We start from the raw sequence: 22109 nt of genomic DNA on the forward strand, positions 1-22109 counted from the left end.
ATAAAAATAATTGAGAGAGTACAGCATCTACCCATGGGGGAGAAAATAAAATCAGATAAAGTGAGCTAGCATTTCATATCAAGGAAGTAAAATTTGAGCTGGGTTCAAGCACGGAATAACCCAATCAACAAAAATGTGACAAGACAATGACAAAGAGTATCTTTCTGTCTGAGGTCTGGAGAGGCCTCCTGAAACAAGAAGCAAGGCTTGGAAAGTGTGGAGAGGAAGCCCACTGGCTTGACCGTCTGAGGTGCACCACCTGGCAGTACACTTACAACCTCTACACCAAACGCAGCGCCACTGTCCATCAAACAGCGAGAAAGACAACTGGACGAGAAAAGTAAGCAAAAAATCAATCAATAAAAAGGTATTAACAGGAATATAAACAAACCGCCAATAAACATCAGGAAAATTCCCTCCAGCACTGGCTATGTGGAGAAATGCACACTAAAGCCTCAAGCAACCATTATCCCCCACAAGACCACGCAAAAATTCAAATGACTGATAACACAAGTGTAGTAGACAACGGACCTAAAAATCCCCCTTTGAAGGATTTTTTCTAAATAAATATTCACACGTGCTCAAAATGATACACAGAACTGTCCCTAGTCAGATCTTTTGTGATGGGGAGAATGGGGTAATATTAAAGCCAGCATCATCAGGAGAGCTAACTAACATGGACACCCATGTGACAGAATATAATGCAACCGTGAATAAGGAGGAGGCTGGTGTAGGTGGTGACCTCTTCATTCCCTCTCCCGCCGTGCCTTTTGGCCCAGGCCACCACCTCCCTCGCCCTTGTTTGGAGGACACTCACCATGATGGAGCCGACCACGGGGCCTTTGATCACCCACCACAGGGCTGTGCTGTCATTCATGTCCCAGCAGCTGAAAGACAGGGGGAGGGGAGAGGGATGATGCTCAGGGCACAGGACGCCTGCCGGGCAACATCTCTGGTCCTTGAGGAGGGGCGGCAGGAAGGAGAGTTCTCAGGGGCCCCGTCCTTCCCTCTGCTCCCCTGTCAACTCTAAGTAGAAGCCCAAGAGTCAGGTCACCAAAGGACCCCTCAAGGGCCGCATTCCCCCTTCAGATCTAGGACTCTTGGGGGGTGCAGCACCTTCCCCTGATCCTTCTTCCTTCCTTCCCCCAAAGGACCAGACACTCAGAGCTGGGCCCGGGAGTGGAGCAGGACTCTGCAACTGCTTGTTCGCCTTCTGGCTGAGATGGGGTTGCGTGGCTCCACCGAGGAAAGGGGGAGGTCAGTGCATTGGATGCCCTAGGCTCGGGGTGCAGCCTGGGCCCAGTGTGGGATGGTCTGTCTGGGGCAGTTAACGTGGAGTCGGGGCAGCCTCGGAGAAGCCCATGTGGAGCCATGTCCCCGGGGCCCTGCCCCAGCCTGGGGCACGCACTCACCCTGTGTCATCAAAGTAGAGCCTCAGCACAGCCCACACTGACACGCACAGGGTTGGGGTCCCTGCAAAAGCAAGACAAGGGGCCCTATGACAATAGGAACACCTCCAGGTCCAGTGTTTCCCCCAGATGTGGGGTTCTGGCCCATGGGCATGTGTCCCTCTCATACCTGGAGTGCTGGGAGCCCTCTCTGTCCCTAACCCCCCACTGCCTCCTGTGGGTCTGTGTCTCCCCTACACCATGGGCTGTGTTGCCTCACAGGACTCCTGGGTGTACCCTCTCAGAAGATGGCAGGCTTCCTGGGGGCAGGAAGAGCATGAGAGAGTCCACGCAGCAGGCGTGTGCCCTCTGTGGGGACGGGGAAGTGCCTCCTACTCAGCCCTGACTCTCTCTGACGGGGCACCAAGGCCATACCTGCCCACAAGACCTTAGCCTGTCCTGGCCACAGCCAGTGACCTACCCCAGCCAATAATGGTGTACCAGCAGAAGTATCTCCTCTCGGGGAAGAAGGTCTCCACCAGCAGGGTGAAGAGGTACAGGCCCTCGATGAACAGCCAGAAGTAGTTAGACACGACACAGTAGTGAAAGAAAACCATTACGGCTTTGCATTCCACCTGCCCAGAGAACGGGAAGGGTCGGGGGACGTGAGCCGTGATCCCCGCCCCACTGAGCCCTGAAACCCAGCCCAGTAGGACCAGGGAGAATCCAGAAGGCCTTCAGCTCTGGTAGGCTCAGGCTTCCATGTTCCGTGGGTCTGAAACACTCGAGATTCCTAGACTCGGAGTTTAAAATGTAGTGGCCTATTTCCACACTGGAGCTGCCCATGGAGGCTCATTCTCCCCCATCTTCCTATCCCCTCCCCACCCTCACAGGCTACGTGACAACGAGGTCCTTGCAGGAGCCCCCTTGATAAGATGAAGGCTTTAGACATGACAGGGGTGGGGGGATACCCCTGTCCCCCCCAAAATCTTATAGAGACCTCTTCTAAGTGTGCCCTCCCAGGTCAAGACCCCGTGCCCTAGGCTGCCTTTTCCATACCGCCCCCTCAAAATCGATCTTCTCTGCTTACTTCCACGAGTCGGAGGTCTGGAAAGAAGGCCAGCCCATCAGTCCCTGGGCTCACGGGCGAGGCAAGTGACCAGGGACCAGGCAAGCCCTCTCTCTGAGCCAAGTGGGACTTGGCCTTTCTGCATGACCTTCCACTGCTCTGCCACGTGCACCCACATGCCAAGGGACAGGAGGTGGCATCATATAGGGGACTCACTGGCTACTGGTAGCCCCTTGATCACTCCCGGGTTTCTGTGTTCACTGGGGCCCCATGTCTTAGCCTGCAGGAAGTACCTGGGTGGTGGGCACATTCTGGGAGGGGTGTGTCCCACGGGGCAGGGCTCACTCACCGAGGAGATGAAGCAGTGGCTGCTGTCGTGCTCCTCATAGAGGACCCAGTCCTTGATGAAGACGGAGATGGCCCGCAGCATGAACGACACGAACAGGTTCATGTGGATGAAGTTGCGGGTGCAGTGCAGCTTCCTGCCGCAGCGGAGGGAGAGGCCTTGAGGCAGTGAACCCACAGAGTCCCAGAAGCCACGTGGGGACCCGCGGGGACACCTGCATGGCTGTGGGCCTGTGCGCCTGTGCAACTCCCCCCCCCCAGACCACCCGTCCCCTTCCTCCCACCTCCCTCAGTTTCAAGCCCCTGTCCCCTAACCCCAGGATGCCTCGGGGCCAGATGTGCCCCTCCAGCGGCCTCTGTCTAGACCAGGAAGAGACAAGTGACGCACGGGGGTCTCCTGCCCCAGAAGGGCCAGGTGCCCTCTCTGGGGTCAAGGTTCCCATCTGTTATCCTAGAGCAGGGGGAACACCTCCCAGCACAGCTCCAGGACTGACATCGGGGGACCCAGCCAGGGGTGATCGGTGCTCCCTGGAACACTGCTGGAGGTCTCACCGGAAGCGACACAAGATGACCATGGCAGTGGTGAGGGACACGAGGGACGTGCTGTAGCCTGCTGTGTACAGAGCCTTCACTGACAGGTAGTAGGAATCCTGGAGGGGGTACAGGACAGGCAGGGCTCCGTGTGGGGCCTACTCCAGCCTTGCACCTGCCCACCCCTGGGCCCACTGCCTCCTCGCCTCTGCACAGAGCCTGTACTCCTCAGAGGCTCTGCAGGTGTTTGCTGAGTGCAGGAGTGCCAACCGACCCCGTCACCGCCTTAGCCTGGAAGCGGGTCCAGGAGGAACCCTGCTGGGCCCAGCAGTCACCTGCCAGTTGCCGGGCCAGGAAGGCAGGGTGTCCTGGAAGAGCAGCCGGTGAGGTGGGGGACACATGGTGGGGGCTGGAGGAGCTCAGGGAGCCACCCAGCTGCTTCTCTGCCCAGAACGAGTGAATGCAAGTCCTGCCCTCCATGTCACTGGCTTGGAGACACGGGACACTCATAAATGCTGCCTAGGGACCTGAGATTCCTGTAGTCCCATTGAAAGTCAAGGCCTCTGGTGGGAAGACCCTTCCACCTGCCCCCACAGCCCCACCCTCACTGCCTCCAGGTGGGGGGCAGACACTCACCTGGTCCCCAGTTTCATTATATCCCTCGTCAAACCCACAGGCATCGAAATAATGAGGGAAAGTCTCTGACCAGCCATCTTCTGTGCAGTTCCGGCCTATCACCCGCATGCCTGCAGCAGAAGGGGAACCCAGAGGCACAAAAGCGATTTAAGAGGTCCCTGAAATTCTTCTTCAAAAGCTAGTTCATAGGCAGGGATGCCTGGAAGCCCATATGCCCCTCCGGGAAGCGTGGCCACTCAAGGCTCTTCAATTCCTCCGCTGTGAAGGGAAACCAACCATCGCTGAGGACGCCTTCATGGAGAACGTGAGGCGGGGGGAGATGCAAGCTGATCTCTGAACTAGGGGCAAGGGGCCCAGCAGGGCTGAATCCAGCCTCCCCCTCTGTCTTGGACCTGGCCTGGCCAGGGCTCACCTGAGAAAGGCCTGAGGCCCTCTCCTGGGCCCTGAGTCAGCACTTAACCAAACTTCAGTGAGCAGAACCTCCAGGCCCACATTTGCCCACCCCCCTGCCAGGGGTTCTGGTCCAGAAACCGCCTCAGGTAACCAAGGGGCAGGAGTCTCCCTCACATCCTGGGTGGCATTCTCACTGGGAGCTCTGGGCCTACCAGCAGCTGCAAAGTCCCGTCCCACACAGAGGGAACACGGGGCTTGCTTAATCAACAAGAACCAGGCCTCCACTAGCCTAGCATAAAGTCTCATTATGATATGCATTTAGGTTTGTTGTTGTTGTTTTTTTTAAAGAACTTCTGCCTTTCCAGGTTTGGGTGTCTATCTGTTTCCCGACACTTATGTACTTCAGTTTTCTCTGATCGACTTTAAAGGCCATGCTGGGGGGCCCTGGAGGAGGCAGGAGTCCCCGACTGGTAGTACAGTGGGGACTAGTACATCAGGCCAGGCTACCTGATGCCCGGCCCGGGGCTGTTCAGCCTTGAACAACTCTCCTGATGCCTCCAAGGTGACCCCCGGAAGTCCAGGGCTACAGAGAAGCCAACAGCCCCCTTGGCCTCCAGCCCAGCCCTGGAAGGTGGCCCCAGACTGACCTTGCTCCCAGACCAGCTCCCTGGGAGTTCACTGGTGGACTAGGACATAAGAGAACACAGGGGATGGTTCTTGCTGTCACAGGATTTTGTCACGACCAAAGACACCTGCTGGAAAGGGGCTCCTGCGCCCATGCCACTGGAGGAACACCTCCTCTTTGACCAATATCACCTCTGGGAAGCTCTGGAAGGAGCCAAGGGCAGAGGCCAAGACAGGAGAGCCGCCACTCCAAAGTTGCCAACCTCATGTCCTTGCCAGCCACGTTGTAAGTTCTACAGCGGTCTTTTTAGCCAACAGAGTCAGAAATGCAGATCCTGGGCTCCAGGGAGCAGCAGAGGGGCAGCGGCCCTGCCATAAAGACAGCTCTGCCCAGAGCGGAGCGGCTTCTGGGGCTCAAAGCCCTGGGCCAAGGGGGACATCTGGCAGGCCCAGGGAGAGAGGGCCCACTTCTGCCTCCCAGTTCCATGCCAACTGGTCCTGCTTCCAGCAGGTCTGTCTCAGGCTATGATTGGCAAGCTCCTTCCACGTCCCTGTGAGCCCGTCTTTCAGAGAGTCCACATGTCCCAGGGGACCATGGCCTTGACCCTTCCCTCCCTGGGCTTCATTTCCTCTCCACTTTGTCCACATCAGGGTGGTGGGAATAGGCAAGGGAAGCTGCTTCGAAGACCAACTTTATAAAGTGTCCTAGAGGCAGGCATCATTTCCTTTCTCCTATTCTCCTTCTCTCTCTTTTTCTTTCTGTAGTACAGTGTGGGCTCAGAGAAGCAGGAGCCTTTTTGCTCAGAGCCCAGCCATGAACTGGCCACACAATTGCTCTATTGCTCTCCAGGTGTCAGAACCCCACAGTGATTGCTCCTGGTGGCTTCCCCAGGCCCCTCCTCCCCGGCACCCTCACAGGAGCACCCGGCGCCAGGGCAAGGTTCTCAAAGTGGGCGCCCTCCCCAGACCAGCCCATCAGCACCCCCTGGGACACTGGCTAGAAATGCATGTTCTTAGGCCCCAACCCAGGCCTACTCAATTAGAGACCCTGGGCGGGAAGGCCCAGGAATTTGAGTTTTAACAAGCCCACTGGGGCATCATGAGCACAATTCAAGTATGAGAACCACGTAGGAGCTCAAAGCTATCAGGAGCTGCTGATCCAGGGCTCTTTATTTGGGGCCCAGGGCAGGGCTCTAAGAGATCTGCGTGCCCCTGAAACTGTCTGGGCACATGAGTGCCAGTTTCCGCAGAGAAGATCCACAGCTTCATCAAAGAAGAAAGGGGACCTGCCAAAGGCCACACAGCCACAGAGAGGCATGCCCCAGGCTCACAGGCCAGCAGATGCCACCCCCTCCAGCCAGCCCATGGTGGACTCCCACTTACCTGAGAGATTCAAGGAGTTAATGTCTGCGAAATCAAAGTCTCCTGCAAAACAGAGACATGGGCATGAGTCAGAACACCAGCCGCCCGAGTGCCAGGGCTGGACATCGCCGGCTCTCCAGGCTGAAGGCCGAACCTGCCCCCGGTTGGGAGAGCAAGAGGTGGGGCCTCAGCCAAGAGGCGGCCTAGCAACGGCAGCCTCACCTTTCTGACACACTGCACATTCTAATGGAAGTCTCATTTGCTTTGTATTTCTGTGCTGCTAAAGATGCTGATGATTCAGTTCCCCCCACCCCGGACCACAGGAAGTGGAAATGGGACAAGGCCGGATGATGAGAAGGCCTCCTCCAGAGTAGAGTGGGAGAGGAAGGACAAAGGGTGGGGGGGCCTTTTCGAGGGCAAGGCGAGAAACAGCCGCCCAAGTCCTGGGCTTCCTGTTTCCTCTTCGGAGCCCCCACTCCAAACTGTTCCTATCAAAGGGAACCCAGAAATCCGAAGACTTCATCCCCGGACCTTTGTCTCTCCCTCTCTCTCCTGACTCTATTCCCACCTCCCCCTACACCGACACCCCTACTAGCACTGAACCTCCATTTCCCCTCTACATTCTCAAACCCTGTTTCCAAGGTCCAGCAGACATGCTACCTCCTCCAGGAGGCCTCCCTGGACTTTTACATGACTCTGCCTGCATGCTGTGTCCTTAGGTCTCTTCTGTCCTCATGCCTGCCGAAATTCCAACCCTGCAGCCACTTGTGGGGACTGGCCTCTGCATAGGCTCACACACACACTTGGGCCTGCACTTAGCCATTTGGTGGGCTTGTTTTCTAACCCCTCTGGGGCTGGGTCTCGTCCTCCCAAAGAAGCCCACGAGCACCGAGGCCAAGGGCTGAACCTTCCATCTTCCTGTGCACCCCCTTCTAGGACAGTCTGGGGGAGGAGGGAAGAAGAAGGAGGAGAGACCCTGGTCCCTGGTAAGCCTTTCGCTCCACCCCCACCCATTCCCAACAGCCAGAGTTGGGCTCCAGCTGGATGCACAGACGGACAGGTGACCAGCAGTCGGTTCTCTCCAGGGCTCCTCTTACCGATGGTTTCCGTCTCCCAGGCTGAAACAGAGAGAGAGCACACAGAGGTGAGTGAGGGCTGAAGTGGGGTCTGCTCTCGGTGGGCCCTGCTGTCCCTCCCCCTCCCTCTTCCCCACCCTACCCCCAAACTCCGGAGAGAGGCTCTACCGGGGCCGGAGCCACAAGGACTACTAGCTGGGGGCTGGCCGGTCACTGAAGACTCCCACCGCTCCCTCTACAACGGGACTCAGTCACAGGAGGAGAGCAGAGGTGTCCTAGTGGAGGCGAGTGCTCTGCATCCCCAGAGCCCACAGAGTGGCAGCTACTGCAGTGAGCCCCACGTCTGGCCCTGGGCACCCAGTGGGGCAGAGAGAAACGCCCCCTGCGCTTTCTAAGAATTTAAGGCAAGTCTCATGAGTTCAGCTTTGGGAATGGAGACACTAAAAGGCCCTGGCACAGTGAGCCACCGAGCCTCAAGTCCAGGGTGGATTGACTGCCCAAGTGCCAGGGTGGGCTGAAGTCGGAAGGAAAGTCTGTCCTAAGAAAATGCCATTTTACTGCTGACTCATTTTGCCTTTTGATGTTGTTGTTGTTGTTAAAAAGAAGCCGTCTTGCCTGACCCAGAGTAGATGCTCGACAAACTTTAAATGGATGGATGAATGAAGGGGAGTCCGTCCGTGAGTGGGGGAGGTGACTAACATGATTTCCACAGAAGTGAATTAGAGCCGGGGAAATGGGGCTGCGTCAGGGGCCGCCCCGGCCTGACGTTGCCCCACTCACACTGCCCTCCCCTGCACTGTCTCCTCTTTCAACATCCACTTCCTATCCTGCTCTAGGCAGGGCATGATCACGTCCAGTCCCCTAGTTGTCAGGATGGGGGTGTGCGGCTGCTGGTGGGAGGTGTGGAAGCGGGAGGTGTGGCTCACAGGGGAGGTGGGGTCAGGGGATGCACTGCAGCCATACCCTGCCTTTTCTGATCTTGGGATGGATGCCACGTGTGAGAGCCCAGCCTTGCCCCACCACAACGATGTGTCCCCACGTGGACCTGGGAGCCAAGTCTGAGAGGAACCTCCGTGTTCCTGTGAGCAGGAGGTCTGTGGTTCCCCCTCCCCTCCCCAAATATGAGCTCTATAGCAAGGGGTTATCTACCTGCCTGAAGGGTGCCTGATGTCCCTAGTGCTTGTGTCCCAGACGGGTCTGGGGCCCAGGTGTGGGGCATGGGCTGGGCAGGGTGTGGCCTGACAAGGCCACAGGGAAACCTACCTTGGTCTGGATAGATGATCTGGAAGAACTTGGGGCAGGTGATGAAGACCATCTCGCCCACCTGGGCATGCTTCCAACACGTGATGTTGTCCCATATCCCGGGGCAGCCTGTGGGGGAGCGAGCCACGTGAGCCAGCCTGGCCACAAGCACCTCTAATGATCTTTTCACCTCGATCCCCTAACGTGGTCCCTAAGTCCTGACACCATGGGCGTAGGGGAAGCAATGGGGCAGGAGTTCACGAGGAGGGAACCCCACGGACCCCCTGGGTTATGGTTAGGCAGAAGAGCAGCATGTGGCAGAATCAAAGGAAGACGTGGGCAGAGTGACAGGTAGCAAAGCACACAGTGCCAGGGCAGGGTGTGCGTGCTGCTGAGAGGCCTGCACACAGGGGCTGTGAAGAAGGCCACTCCGCCAGATGAGGGACAGACAGCGGGTGACAGTAGTGAGCTCACACCTGTAACACGCCCAGCAGAGTGCCCAGCTTACTCAATGAACACCCCCTGTGCTATTATCATTAATCTCATGATGTCAATTGGGTGTCCCTGGAAATCATTCCCCTGAGACACGGAGAGGATGGAGCCCTGCCAGGTGAAAAGAAAGGCCAGCAGAGGGGCGCTAGCTTATCACAGGGCGGGCGCCAGGCAGGGAGGGACTCGGGGAAGGCCTCGCGAGCTCACAGCCTCTTTGTGGGTTCCCTGGCTGACTGGCTTGTGGGGGCCATGTGGTCCGGGGGTGGTCTGCCTCTCCAAATCAGGACCTGGCTGTTCTGGGATTTACACCCAGTCACAGCAGCCTACAGGATCCCCTTCCTGGGGTGACCAAGTTTGGGAGCCCAAAGCACCACAGAGAGTTCTCAAGATGACAAACCAGGAAAGCAAGGACACTGGGGGCCATGTGAGACCGCATGAGCTGTGTCCTGGGTGTCACAGCAACAGGCCGGTGACTGACGGTTCCTGTCCTACCCGCCCCCCAGCAGGGCCCCAGCCAGCACATGTCTGGCTGTGACATCAGGCCCTTGAAGGGGGCCCAGCAGCACATGGGTGGCTGCCGTGGCCTGTACTGACCATGGAACAATCAGGGAGCACAGTCACGTCTGGCCCATGTCCCAGGAGCCCTGCCGACAGATGTTCCCTGAACGTGGAACATCGGGCCCTGGCACAGCCAGCTGCTACTGCCAGCTGATGTCCCCAAGGTCCCAGAGCACTTGAGGTGGAGGTGAGCAGTCACGAGAACCGGGCGGCAGGGAGGGGTGCAGGGCTCAGGCAGGATGGCACAAGGTAGAGGGGCTCCCAGGGTGGAGGTCCCAGGCCTAGAGGCAGGATGGGGGGGTCATTCTCTTAACAAGCCTTTTCGGAGCCTCCGCCACGGGTTGGTGCCCATCGGCCCAGGGCTACAGAGGTGGACTACATGCATCTGAGAAGTCCGCATTCGAGGGTGAGGGAGAGAGAGAAAGGGCAGGGTGTCCCCTCAGCTTCTGCCTGGCAGCCACGAGACTGGGATTTTGTCTGCTTCTGCCAAGGGCTCACTGCATGACTCCGGTGAGCCTCTACCCCCTGACTCAGTTTCCCTGTGTGCATACTGAGGGCAGGGTATCTCTGAGGGTGTCTCCGAGTCTGAGTGACTAGAGCTCACATCAGGAACAGAGGTTCACGGGGGGCCTGCCCATGATGCCCAGAAGGACAGCCGAGGGGCTGGAATGGCCTTCCCTGGCCCCACGGCCAGGACAAACATCCCCCAAGGGGCGTCTGCAAAGCACCAAGCCTTCACACAGGCAGTTAGATAGCTGTGTGGAGTCCAGAGGGGAAGTCAGAGCTGGAGAGAGGGCAGGGAGTGGTCAGCGCAGGGGTGCTAGGAGGGCCGTGGGACTGGATGCAGCGTGGTATGAGAAGTGTGGCGTGAGAAGGAGGGAGGAGAGGGCCTGGCCCCCACAGGGGAAGGAGCGCCAACACTTAGAAGAGGGGCTGGCGAAGAAGGCTGAGGAGGTGTGGCCAGAAACACAAGGAAAATGGGGAGAGGTTAGGGATACCACAGCCAAGACCTTGAGTGCTTCAAGTGGGACACGGTCAAGTGCACCAGACACTGCTGAGAGGCTGTGAAAGTCACCCCCCACCCCCGACCTTCTTGCCCCTGCAGAGGAGGTGGGAAATCAGAACAGCTCCTAGTGTCCGGAAGAACTCGTCGCTGGGACACCCCAAGCCTCCCTATTTACCTCTACGGTCGTAGCCCAGTTTGGCATTAAGTCTGCCTGTGCCCTGCTAGCTCTGCCTGCCCCCTGCCACAAACCCTCTGTGGAGCTTGGTCAGAGGAGCTCAGGTTCCGAGGTGGGGGAGATGCCCGCTTGGCGGCGGCCCCCACTAAGACATTTACACACAGCACCAGGAGAGGCTGTGCCTTACAAAAGCAGCAGGAAAGGCCATTTGGGCAGGCAGAACAGAGAGGATGCAAGAGCCATTAGCCTGGACTGGAACAAAATAAGGCACCAATCTCAGGTTGTCATGGTGACAATTCTGTCCAGTTCCACGCTGTGTTCAAAACCTGTGAGATCAGAGGCACCAAAGGGACTCAGACAAGGGTGCAGTCATCCCTCTGAGAAGCCACCCGAGGATGTTTGGGTATTGTCAGAACAAGCCCCTCACTTTAGCGTTAAAATTCAAGGGCAAAAAATGATTTCAATTTACCGAAAGTGACTTTACAGGCAATGTTTCTGATCGGTGAAGTGCGGGCGAGCTGTGACACAGTGTAGGGGTGGGGAGGGGGACTCAGGATGCACTTGGTCTGGGACCCTCGGGAGTGGAACTCAGGTTCCCACGCACAGGAGCCCGTTTCCCTCCTCTCTGGCACAAGAGCGCGGCAGCACAAAGGGCGCCCCGGGCTGAGGCCACAGACCTGGGGCCTGTCCCAGAGCTGGCTCAGGGCCCCTGGTCTCAGCCTCTCCATGCCACGTGACAGAGCTGGACTCAGTGCTGACTGAAGTCCCACTTAGCATTCAGGGGTTTGGAAATGAGGAATCACTAAACAAAATCCTCAGTAATGGTCCCAATAAACACCTTCACAATGTGCCAAGGATACCGCAGACAAAAGCACCAAGTCAGAAAGCTTGCTTCCTCTCTCCAGGATCCCACTGAAATTCTCTGCCTCCCCCACCTGCCTGCTTGGCTCCCATGCCATCCCCAGCGTGACCCTGTCCCTCAGCTGCCACTCTGAAGGCCACTATGCACATCACCACCCAATGTTCTCTGAGAGGTGGAAGTCCTGGCACCGGGGAGGGGCAAGGATTTAAGGGGCACAGGTACCTTCCTGGGGCCCCCCAACTCCACGCAGTGCCACACTCCTCACCTCTGCCGGATCAGCATCCTCGCCCAGTGCCCTCACTTTCTTGTATTTAAAAGAAACATACACATAAGTACATTAAAAATATACCAAAGCCCTCACCATCACCGGAACAAGCTGACAGATTTTCGTTTTTCACTTTCAGGCATGTTTCAGGGAAGCTGGCTGACTTGGAGCCAGCATGCTATGTACAGCATGTGGACTTGGGGACAGAAGGGACAGGGGAGATGCAGAGAAGGGGGACAACATCAGGAGGGCTGGCCTCTCTCGGTTCACCCAAGCACAGATTAGTAACATAACGTACAACTGCTGATTCTAGTTACACTCAAATCAGACTGTCTTTAAGCAAAATACATAACTGGCCTGTGCCTCCTTGTCCTCATCTGCAAAGCTGGGCTGATAATAGAACCTGCCCCCTAGTGGCTGCAGTAGGAGCTAGTACAGGGCCGGGCAGATGGCAAATCCGTGTAACTATGGGCCATCGAAGGACCCATTCCGCCTCCCCATTTAATAGCAGAGATTCTGAGGCACAGAGCAGGAAAGGGCCATGGAGGCGGTGGTCCACCTGGGCCCACAGGCTCCTCTCCTTTTCCACCCATTGTCTGTCTTTTTGGACTGAATTAGGTCTCAGCTTTGTCCTACTGAGTCCGTTCCTGTGATTTAGGGAGAGGTAGGCCGTGGTAGTGTGCTGCCTCCACTCTTCTCTGGGCACTCAGGGTTAGAGGAGGGATATCGCCTTGCCTCCAGGGGACTCCTTCGGCCATGCCGAGCTTGAATGCCCCTTCCTCCTTGAAGCCCTCCCGGACCCACCACCTGTACTCACCACTCCCCCCTCCACCGCCCGGCAGAAAGGTCTTTCTCCCTCCACCGAATCCCACAGCACCAGCTGCTCCTCTCCCCTCTGACACACATGTCCCTGAACTGCAGTGAGCCCTGGCCTGCCCCTCCTGGGAGGGGGTCCCTCCTCACTTCTGTCTCACACAAGTGTCTGCCAGGAGAGCCCTGTGGACCCTCCTTCTCGTCCTCTTCCAGCCCAGGGCTCCACAGACACCTGTGCAATAACCCGCCTCTACCTCTCCCCTTCCTTCTGGATGCTGCCCCACCCGCATCGCACCTGACACCTGTGCTGCAGACACAATGATCCTGGGCTGGGGGGCAGGGTGCCTGGGGTCCAGGTCCACCTCAGGGCCCCACTCTCTCATCCCCTAGTCCAGCACCTGGAAACAGATTTGGGCCCCCTGCCTCAGGGTCCCTGGCTGGGGTGGCCTAGAATCTACTTTCAGCCTCTGTTAGGGCTGAGCCAGAGCTCAGCAGGAGGGCAGGGCCAGCAGGCCCGGGAGCAGCTCCATTACCAGTTAATGTTCACTGACTGGCCGGGGAGCTTGGCCTGGAGGGACCATTACACATAACTGGGCTGCAGATTAATCGAGTATTTAAACAGAAAGTGCCCAGAAGAACTCCCTGTAAACAGGGAGAGTCTGGAGGGAAGAGTAGATCCTTCCAGTCTGGGCAGAGAGTGCCCCCTGTAGCAACTGGGGTGTGAGTGAGGCTGGGGAGCCCCCCAGGATGTGCCCAGCCCCTCAGCTCCCCACACAGCCCCTCGGAGAGTTGGGAGTTGGGCAGTTGAGGGTGCCCTCTCTCTGGGCCTCACTGGTCCATCTGCGCACTGAGAGAGTTAGGGGTAGGGGGGGGTCACACAGGAGCCCTGGTTCCCAGCCACTGCCCGGGGACATCTGGAAAAGCTGTGAGGTGTTCAGAGTTGTCACTGGAGCCAGGGGAGTCATGGGCATCCAGTGGGGAGAACTGGCCTGTGGTGCCCCTCCCATGGAGGAGGCAGGACCCCTCCCCAGGCCACCGACGGCCCCGAGAGAAGTGCTGCCCAGATAGGCCAAGGACTGGGGTGCCCGCTGCTGCCTCGTTCCCAGCTTCTGATGGAGTGAGCAGAGGGGGTGGGGAAGGACCCCCCACCGCCAGCCCTGGTGGCCCAGGTGCTCTCCAGCTCGGGCACCGGCAACAGCTGTGTCCTGCTGCCACCAGGCTCGGGCTGCCTGCTAACAAGCTCGCTGACAGCCAAGGCCCAGCCCAGACACCAGCTCTGACCCAGCCACGGGGATCGAAGGCAGCCCCATGCAGCCACCCAGAACAACCCCTCCCCGAGTGGGGCATACAGGCAGGCCCGTCCCCAAGGCCAGCAGCCCCAGTGCAGACCTAGGACTTTCCCACCTGGAAGGACTCTAAGGGCCTGGGGACCTGCGCCCTCCACCTGTCTCTACAAGGTGGCCAGAGGCTGAAATACCAGTTCTAATGGCTGGCCTGGATACGCTGGAGACAATGTCCCCCCGACACCCTACTTACCTGGGGAGGAGTCGTTCCAGCCCATCTGTTCCCTCTCCCTCTGGATCTTCTCCAGACACAGGGCTTTCTCCTCCTTCAAGATGCAGTTGAAGTGCATGGTGGTGGTCTGCAGGGCACAGGCGACAGACACATGGGATGGGGCGGGCTGGGGAGCAGGGAGGCTCACCTAGAAGCCCTGCTCCCTAAGCCCTGGGGGTGCCGTGGGGGAGAGGGCAGAGCAGGGAGGGGGTCGTGACAGAGATGCAGGAGGCAAGGGCCCTGACAACCACTCTGTCACAAATCCCCTGAGCGCTTTTTTCCCAACTCAGTGCGCGGTCTTGGGTGGATCCCACCCCATCCCTGGCTCTCAGTTTCCACGTCTTATAAAAATCTAGCAAATACTATATAGTGCTTTTTTACCACATGCATACATTTAGTAAATACTCTTTTTACCATTTCTCATTTTACAGATGTGAAACTTAAGCTCAGAGATATTAAGTAAGTTGCTCAAAGTCACACAGCTTAGTAGACTGTATAGCCAGGATTTGAACCCCGGCAGGCTGTTTCCAGAGACCATGAGGCGACTACTGCCCTTTAGGGGAGCACGCAGGGGCTGGGTGCGGGAGGGGCTCAGGTGAAAGGCAGGGCAGAGGAGCAGTGGCAGTGTTCATTGGGCCCGGGAACCGCTCTCACTTACTCTCACCCCATCTCACAGAAGAGGACACCGAGGCTCAGAGAAGTTGAGAAACTCCCACCCAAGGTCCCACAGCTGGTTAGTGGCAGATGCTGGGTTCAAGTGCAGGACCATGGCTATCACAACCACTGTGTCCCAGTGCTGTCCCTAATGCACAGTTCAGGGGCAGCAACAGTTCCAGAAGGGTACCACGGCGAGCACAGAGGCATCTGAGCTGCCAAGGGTGGTGTGCAGTCTGGCCCCTCCTCCCCAGGCCTCAGCATCCCATCTACACAGTGCGTTAGAGGGAGGAGGTCACACAGGAGCCCTGTTTCCCAGCCAGGGGCCATGCCACCACCAGGGGACATCTGGAAATATCGTGAGGCATTCGGGGTTGTCACTGGAATCAGAGGACTCATGGGCGTCCAATGGAGAGAACTGAGGCTTTTAGGGACAGCGACAGGCCCATGATCACACACTGAGACTGGGCAGATGCCGGACACAGATCCTGGGCTCTCGAGAGGGCCCCATCCATGGCTGGTCTGAACTCCCAGCACCAGGGCAGGGGCCGAGGCCTGGGAACCCTCCTTGCTGCCCTCACTCTGGGAAGGACACAGTAAAGAGCAGGCTGCTGAGCTCTAACCTGGCAGAGACGTGGGGGCAGGGGCCTGGTATCCTCAGCGCCCTCTGCAGCCCTGGGCAGGGCCCCTGACTAGGATGTGTGCTGCAAGACTCTAAAGATTCCCACCCACAGCGTCATCATCACAGATTTGCAAACTGTAACAATTTCTGCTCAAATCGGCTGAGGATCTGGAAGATGGGCCCCCTTCCTAACCTCACACAAAGGTCCTGGATGGCCCAATGAGGGTCAGGGCTCCAGCTGGTGGTGAAGGGGACAGTCCTGGGTCCTTACCATCGGCAGCAGAAGAAGGGCGGCCAGGGAGGCCTGCATGACGTTGGCCTGGATGCTTCTCAGCCGGAAAGGAGGCTCCGGCCAGCCCTCTCGCCTCCCACTCAGTGCAGCAAGGTGGCTAGGGCTAGAGAGAAAGGAAAGGCCTGAGTCCTGCAGGCCCCGTGACAGAGGAGGGGCAGGGACAGCCTGGCCCTGCCCAGGACCTCCTCCTCTACCTGCGGCGAGCATCCTCCACAAGAAGCCCCTCCTGCTTCCGTCTGAGCTGTTCTCTGCTCTGTCCCACTAACATCTGCTGCATGCCTGCTCAGCGCTAGGCACAGGGGAGCATGGACTCCTGGGGCCCCCACTGGACTCCTGGGGTGCTCCAGGTGGCTTCCTACTCTGTGGCAGACGACTGCATTCCCAAATGTGCCCCCGCAACCAGCTTTTGCTGTCACATGCATGCCCACTCAGAGAGGGCATTTCCTTGTCCCCCATGCTCTCAGGTGAGGGCATGTGATAAAGTTCCTACCTATGGAATGGGGGTGGCAGTGACAGGGACCACCCGTCCATAAGTACCATGCACTGTCCACTTCCTCTCCTGTGCCCTTCCCAAATGCCAGACTCGACCCGGCTCTGATGGAGCAGCAAAGATACATCTGAGGGGTGGGGAACAACACTCCAAAAGGAACCAGGGTGCCTGGGGGAACTCGGGGAGCCGGGCCACCACCACCTGCCCCCCAGCCCCAACTCCAGACTTCTGCATGTGAAAGAACCACACTTCTAACTCGCTCAGTCATAGAGAGCCACTATGTTCCAGCTGCAGAGCCTGAGCCCCTCACAAGCATCGCCCCCTTTCACCCTGCCTCAGCCCACTGGGCCTCCAGCACTAAGCCTTCACCTCCGCAGCATACAGAGCAAAGCGGCCAGTGAAGGACGAGCGACCGCCCCAGAGCAGCAGGGGCTCCAGGCCGCTGCAGGACTGAGGCCACCAGTGGGGACAACAGGGTGCGGGGAGTCAGGTGAGGAGGTGGTCAGAGCCCTGACACATTCCCAGGGATGAGTCTNGTGAAAGAACCACACTTCTAACTCGCTCAGTCATAGAGAGCCACTATGTTCCAGCTGCAGAGCCTGAGCCCCTCACAAGCATCGCCCCCTTTCACCCTGCCTCAGCCCACTGGGCCTCCAGCACTAAGCCTTCACCTCCGCAGCATACAGAGCAAAGCGGCCAGTGAAGGACGAGCGACTGCCCCAGAGCAGCAGGGGCTCCAGGCCCCTGCAGGACTGAGGCCACCAGTGGGGACAACAGGGTACGGGGAGTCAGGTGAGGAGGTGGTCAGAGCCCTGACACATTCCCAGGGATGAGTCTGGCCTGCTTCTAAAATCGATCGTTGAAGCCTGTTTGCGTTGCCCAACAATCCCGCATCCGGATTTTCAGCTGCGCAGAAGCACGCTCACAGAGCAGAGAGCAAAGATGTGGGCAGATGCAAAATCGCACTGCAATTCGGGTACTCGGATATGTTTATCAAAGAGTGGGCATATAGAGTGAAATGCACACTCACACACACTCCTGTGCAGAGGTACTCAGCTGCGCAGAGGCGATGAGCTCTGTCTGGATTCAGGCACATGCACACACACGTGCTCACACCGGAAGGCCAGACAGGCAGATGCTCATCACGCTCTCTGGCAGCTCAGCTCCTCGGCCGCCGCTGCACTGGACTGAAAACACGCCAGCGCAGAGGCCTCAGCCTAACCACCCATTCCCCGCCTCCTGCTTTGTCAGACAGCTGCTCAGGCAACGAGGGGAGAGCCAGGAGCCCGGTGTGGCCCCAGCCCAGGGACACAAAGCGGACCGGATGGGGTGCTCTCCACACGTGCCTCCTTAGGAACCGGACCCGAGCTTCTTGATTCCCACTAGTGCCTTCTCTCACTTTTACTGAGATGGAATTTACATATAACATTATACTCATTTCAAGTGTACACCACACTGCTTCAATGTCTATGTAGTACAGAATGACTGCCAGCGTAAGAAGTGTGGTCCATGTCCAGCACCATGGTTACAAAAATCTTTCTCTCGTGATGAGAGCTTTTAAGATCCACTCTCCTATTCACTGCTGTCCTCTCTTGTTCACTCACCCCCACGACAGTCCTCCCCCTGGCCCAACTGGACACAGATACAGCAGCGAAAGTGACCCTGGAAGCTCCCAAGGCCTGACCCTCCCACTCCCCCACCTGAGCTGGGGACCAAAGGGGTCAGTCAGGTCCTGCAGCCTCTCCAAGAAGTGACCTCCTCGGCCCCTCCTGGCACCTGTGCTGGACGGTGCTCAGTTACGATGTTAGGCCACCTGCCCCACCCCTGCTCCTCCCTTGGGCTACATGAATGCATCCCCTGGGTCTGCCCCCAGAGCCTGTCAGCTGCTGCTGCTTCTCGTCCTCACTGCCTCCCCCAGGCTGCCATGACCCTCTCGCAGGACAGGGCCTGGCTCCTGCACCCTGGGATTGGGCCCTCCCTTCCTTGAGGATAGACACTGAGCCCCTTTGCCCAGCCACACAAGTGGCTCAGTGTGACTTGGCCCCCGATCATCCCAGGTGCTTGCTCTGGAGAGCTCTTTCTCTCTCTCTCTCTGTCTCTGAGGTCCAGGCTCTGCTGGGGCAATTTTGCAGCTGATCCAAGGACAATACACCATATCTCCTAACACTCGTTGTGGTGGATTTAGGATTTATGGGCCATTTTGCTGGAGCTTCTAGCCTTAGGGCCTTAAGCAGGCTACTTGGCTCTTCTGTGCTTCCGTTTGATTAGCTGTTCAATGGGGTAAGAGGAACACTGACCTCACAGACATTACGGGGAGGCACCGACAACTTTGTGTAAGTGAAACTGTGGAGGATGCAGGACAGACCGGCCCCCGGTCAGGGCTGTGCGTACATTAGCTCTTTTTATTACGATCTCACCACTGGTGTTCAGAGTTCTGCACCATCTTGCTGTCACTGCTATCCCCGCAGCCCTGTGTCACATTCAGAACGAGGACAGCAGGCCAGCTGCACCTTTCTTTACTAATGACTAACATCTATTAAACACTCAGTATGTGTCAGGCACACTTCCAAGCAATAAATATGCATTCATTCATTTCACCTGCCCAAAGCTATGAAATAGTTGCTGGCATCATTCTCATTCTACAGCTGAGGTGACAGCAGCACAGAGAGGCTAAGCAACTTCCCTAAATTCACACAGCAAATATGTGGTAGAGCTGGGAAGTGAACTCAAAATGTCTAGTGCCAAGGCTCATGCACTCCATGCCTACATTCCTGCCAGCCTCTGTTATTACTGGAAGGAAGCTCAGCTCGGAGCCCACCAACACCCCATTAGTGACCCCTCTCATCTGCTGGGAGACTGCTCAGGCCTTCCACTATCATTTCTCTATCTGAAGAATGCTCCTTAAAAAGATGTCATTGGAAACTCAGCCTTTGAGTCCTGAAATGGACTTTAAAGACCACCTCCCTGTGGTACTGAGTTACCTGTGGGGAAGCTGAGAATGGAGAGGGGGTAACGTTCCCCAAGATCACACAGTGGAGAGTCGTGGGCCCCTGCCCGGCAGGCACCAAGGTGTGCTGGCACCTGAACTGCAGGGGAGTCCACCTCCCCCAGATTCAGGGAGCCCCATCCTCCTCAGGCCCCATCAGCCCAGTGACAAATCAGGATGGGGAGCTGACAGGAGCAGACAATGTCACCGCCCCCCCACCACCACTGCTCCTGCCCTGTGAGCCACTGAGCCAGGTACACATCACTCATCAATCAGCACAGCAGAGCCAGCGGTGAGTCACTGGACTCCGGGGACTCAGAGACCCTCCAGACACCCCCTCACCCCCCACACCCTGCAGGACCCTCCTACACAGCAGCCCCAGGGAAGATGGCCCCGCTCCTTGAATGGGGCACTCACTCCTCTGCAGCAGCTGGTCCAGAGGCCCCCAGCCCCTCCAGGTGAAAGCTCCAATATCTTCCCACCGTGACTTTTTTCAGGCCATCCTTTGCCTCATGGAAGCCCCCACAGTGGGAGGGCAGCATCTCACCTTCCCTTTTCCCTGGGACACACAGTCCTGGGTCCCTCTCTGGTTCTCACAGCGCTGGGGCCCTCTGGGCCACCTCTTCTGGGACTCCTCTGGCTGCTCAATGCCCCTCCCTGTCACCAGGCAGGGCCGAGCTGGACACCAGGTGGGTGATGACCAGAAGTGCCTCACTGGCCTCCCTCGCTCTCCACATACTCCCTTCATTAATAAAACCAGGCAGGCCAGTGCCCCCAGTTCCTCCCCTCCCTCCCAGTGCAGGGAGCCAGGGGTGAAGCTGCAAGATGAAACATTGCTCACCTCCCCCTCAAAGGCAGGGCACTGCACTCGCCTCTGGGGAGGAAGGGGGCCCCTACAGAACCTCTTTCCTCCTCCAAAAGGTCAGGGCTGAGAAAGGGCAGAGCCCAACACCCAGGTGAGGGGCATCCTCGCAATCATAGAGTTCATCGTTAATGCGGATACTCCTCTTTGGTGTTCACACCTTCCCTTTTCAGTGCATGGCCACTGGGGTCCTGTGTCCAGCAGATGACAGAAGCCAGGTGCCTGGAAGGGACCCCAGCCATGACTGCACCCAAGTCCTGCATCTGATGCGGCGGAGCAGGGCTCAGGCAGGGAAGGGCCAGGTGCAGCACACATGTGGTGCTCTTTCTTCTCATGGGTAAGGGTTCAGGTCCTTTCCTGAGGTCATGTTGAGAAGCCCTTCTACCCTGGACCACCCAGGCCTGAGGGGTCCTGGGTGGCCTCTGCCAGGGAGAGCCCCCCTGGAGACCAGACAAAAGAGAAGAGAGAAGGGGAGGAGGAAACAGAAGATAAATGAAAAAGAGGGGGAAAGAGTAAGGTGGGAAGGGATGTAATGGGTGGCAGAGGAAAGAGGTGTGGAGGGAGGGGCAAGAGGGAAGGAGCAGGAAGCTGCCCACCTGGAGCAGGTACTTGTTTGCTGCTATGCACCGAGAGCCAGCACTGCCTGGCATGGGGAGGGAGGGCCAGCTTCATGGCCCCAGCATCTGAGGCAGGCAGGGCATGTAGCAGGGCAGGGGTTGGGGGCTGTGGCTTGGAGGGCAGAAAACTGCTGAGTGCTTGGTGGATGGGTCTGGAAAGGTGACTTGGGGTGCGGAGGGGCACAGTGAGCTATCAGGGGGTGGGAGGGACAAGAGGGCAGAAGACTGCAGGTGCCAGGGCCTCCACAGCCTTGTTCCACTCCAGCAGAGAGAGTCTGAAGCAGGGGAGGAAGTGGACAGGCTCCCCGTTCAGGGAACATTCCTCAGAAGGCTGGGGAGCTCAGTGGGAGGGGAAGGTGCAGGCAGAACCCAGGCTGAGGCCATTTTCTGGACTCAGGGCAGCGATGGAGCCCAGGGAGGAAGGGCAGCTGGGATGGAAAGACAGAGGTGAGGTGGGGCCCCGAGACACAAGAAAAGCAGGGAGGAAGGTCTCTGCAGCCTGCCCCCGAGGAAAAGGCAGGACAGGAATGGCAGCAGGTGACAGAAAAGATAGAAAGAAATGCGAGGAAGGACCTGGCTCACCAAACAGCCTTAAATTAGAAGCTGGGAAACGTGGAGGTATCTGCAAAAGAGCTTTGCATCTTTTTCTCAGCCAACCCTCTGCTGTGCCCATTTGTAGGCAGGGAAGGTGAGAACCGTTAAGGCAATGCATGGAGCTGAAATATGAGTGTCCTGGTAGTTCTTAAAGCCAACCCAACCTCCTACCACCACCTCCAGGAAGCCCACCTTGGCTCTAACTGCCTCCACTGACCCCGCCCTCCTCTGCAAACCACTAGTCCTAAACTTGGAGCCCCTCACTCCTGCTGGGGACCTTTGAGGTCTAACCCTGCTCATTGTGAGTTTCAGTCTCCTCTGGAAACAAAGGGCATGTCCAGGTCTCCCTGTGGTCTCCCCTGGTGGCGGTGGGCACAGACCTGGGCACAGACCTGGGCACAGATGGTGAATGGAAAAGCAGGCTCCGGTGAATTCAAGTGATGTGAGGTTGCTTTGTTTTCGGTCATGAATGTGGTCTCCAGGTGTCCTTTGACTGAGATTTATCACATGGACGGAGTGAAGGCCTGTCTGGGTGGCGTTCTCGGGCCAGGTGGGCAGCCTGTCCTGGCACTGACCCATCAGACAGAGGTGCACTCGGGCT

At 57.7% G+C, this 22109-nt stretch overlaps 1 protein-coding gene across 5 annotated transcripts in view; it reads right to left on the reverse strand.

Moving 5' to 3' along the window:
• ADCYAP1R1 (ADCYAP receptor type I) overlaps positions 1-22109 on the reverse strand; it is a 49192-nt gene that overhangs the window by 23488 nt on the left and 3595 nt on the right. For 4 of the 5 annotated variants that reach the window (XM_037041196.1, XM_037041194.1, XM_037041195.1 and 1 more), the window contains 12 exons: positions 21800-21888; positions 15939-16062; positions 14374-14479; positions 8688-8795; positions 7446-7466; positions 6370-6411; positions 3970-4079; positions 3355-3452; positions 2807-2939; positions 1870-2023; positions 1413-1473; positions 818-887 (listed from right to left, as the gene is read on the reverse strand). In XM_037041196.1, the coding sequence (XP_036897091.1) occupies positions 818-887; positions 1413-1473; positions 1870-2023; positions 2807-2939; positions 3355-3452; positions 3970-4079; positions 6370-6411; positions 7446-7466; positions 8688-8795; positions 14374-14479; positions 15939-15977 (942 nt within the window). In that variant the 5' untranslated portion in view covers positions 15978-16062; positions 21800-21888. The remainder of the gene's footprint in view (positions 1-817; positions 888-1412; positions 1474-1869; positions 2024-2806; positions 2940-3354; positions 3453-3969; positions 4080-6369; positions 6412-7445; positions 7467-8687; positions 8796-14373; positions 14480-15938; positions 16063-21799; positions 21889-22109) is intronic. The other variant, XM_037041197.1, reaches the window with a different exon arrangement.

Source organism: Sturnira hondurensis, unplaced genomic scaffold (assembly GCF_014824575.4).
Source record: "Sturnira hondurensis isolate 20B ecotype Veracruz unplaced genomic scaffold, ASM1482457v3 Scaffold0002840, whole genome shotgun sequence".
Classification (NCBI taxonomy): Eukaryota; Metazoa; Chordata; class Mammalia; order Chiroptera; family Phyllostomidae; genus Sturnira; species Sturnira hondurensis.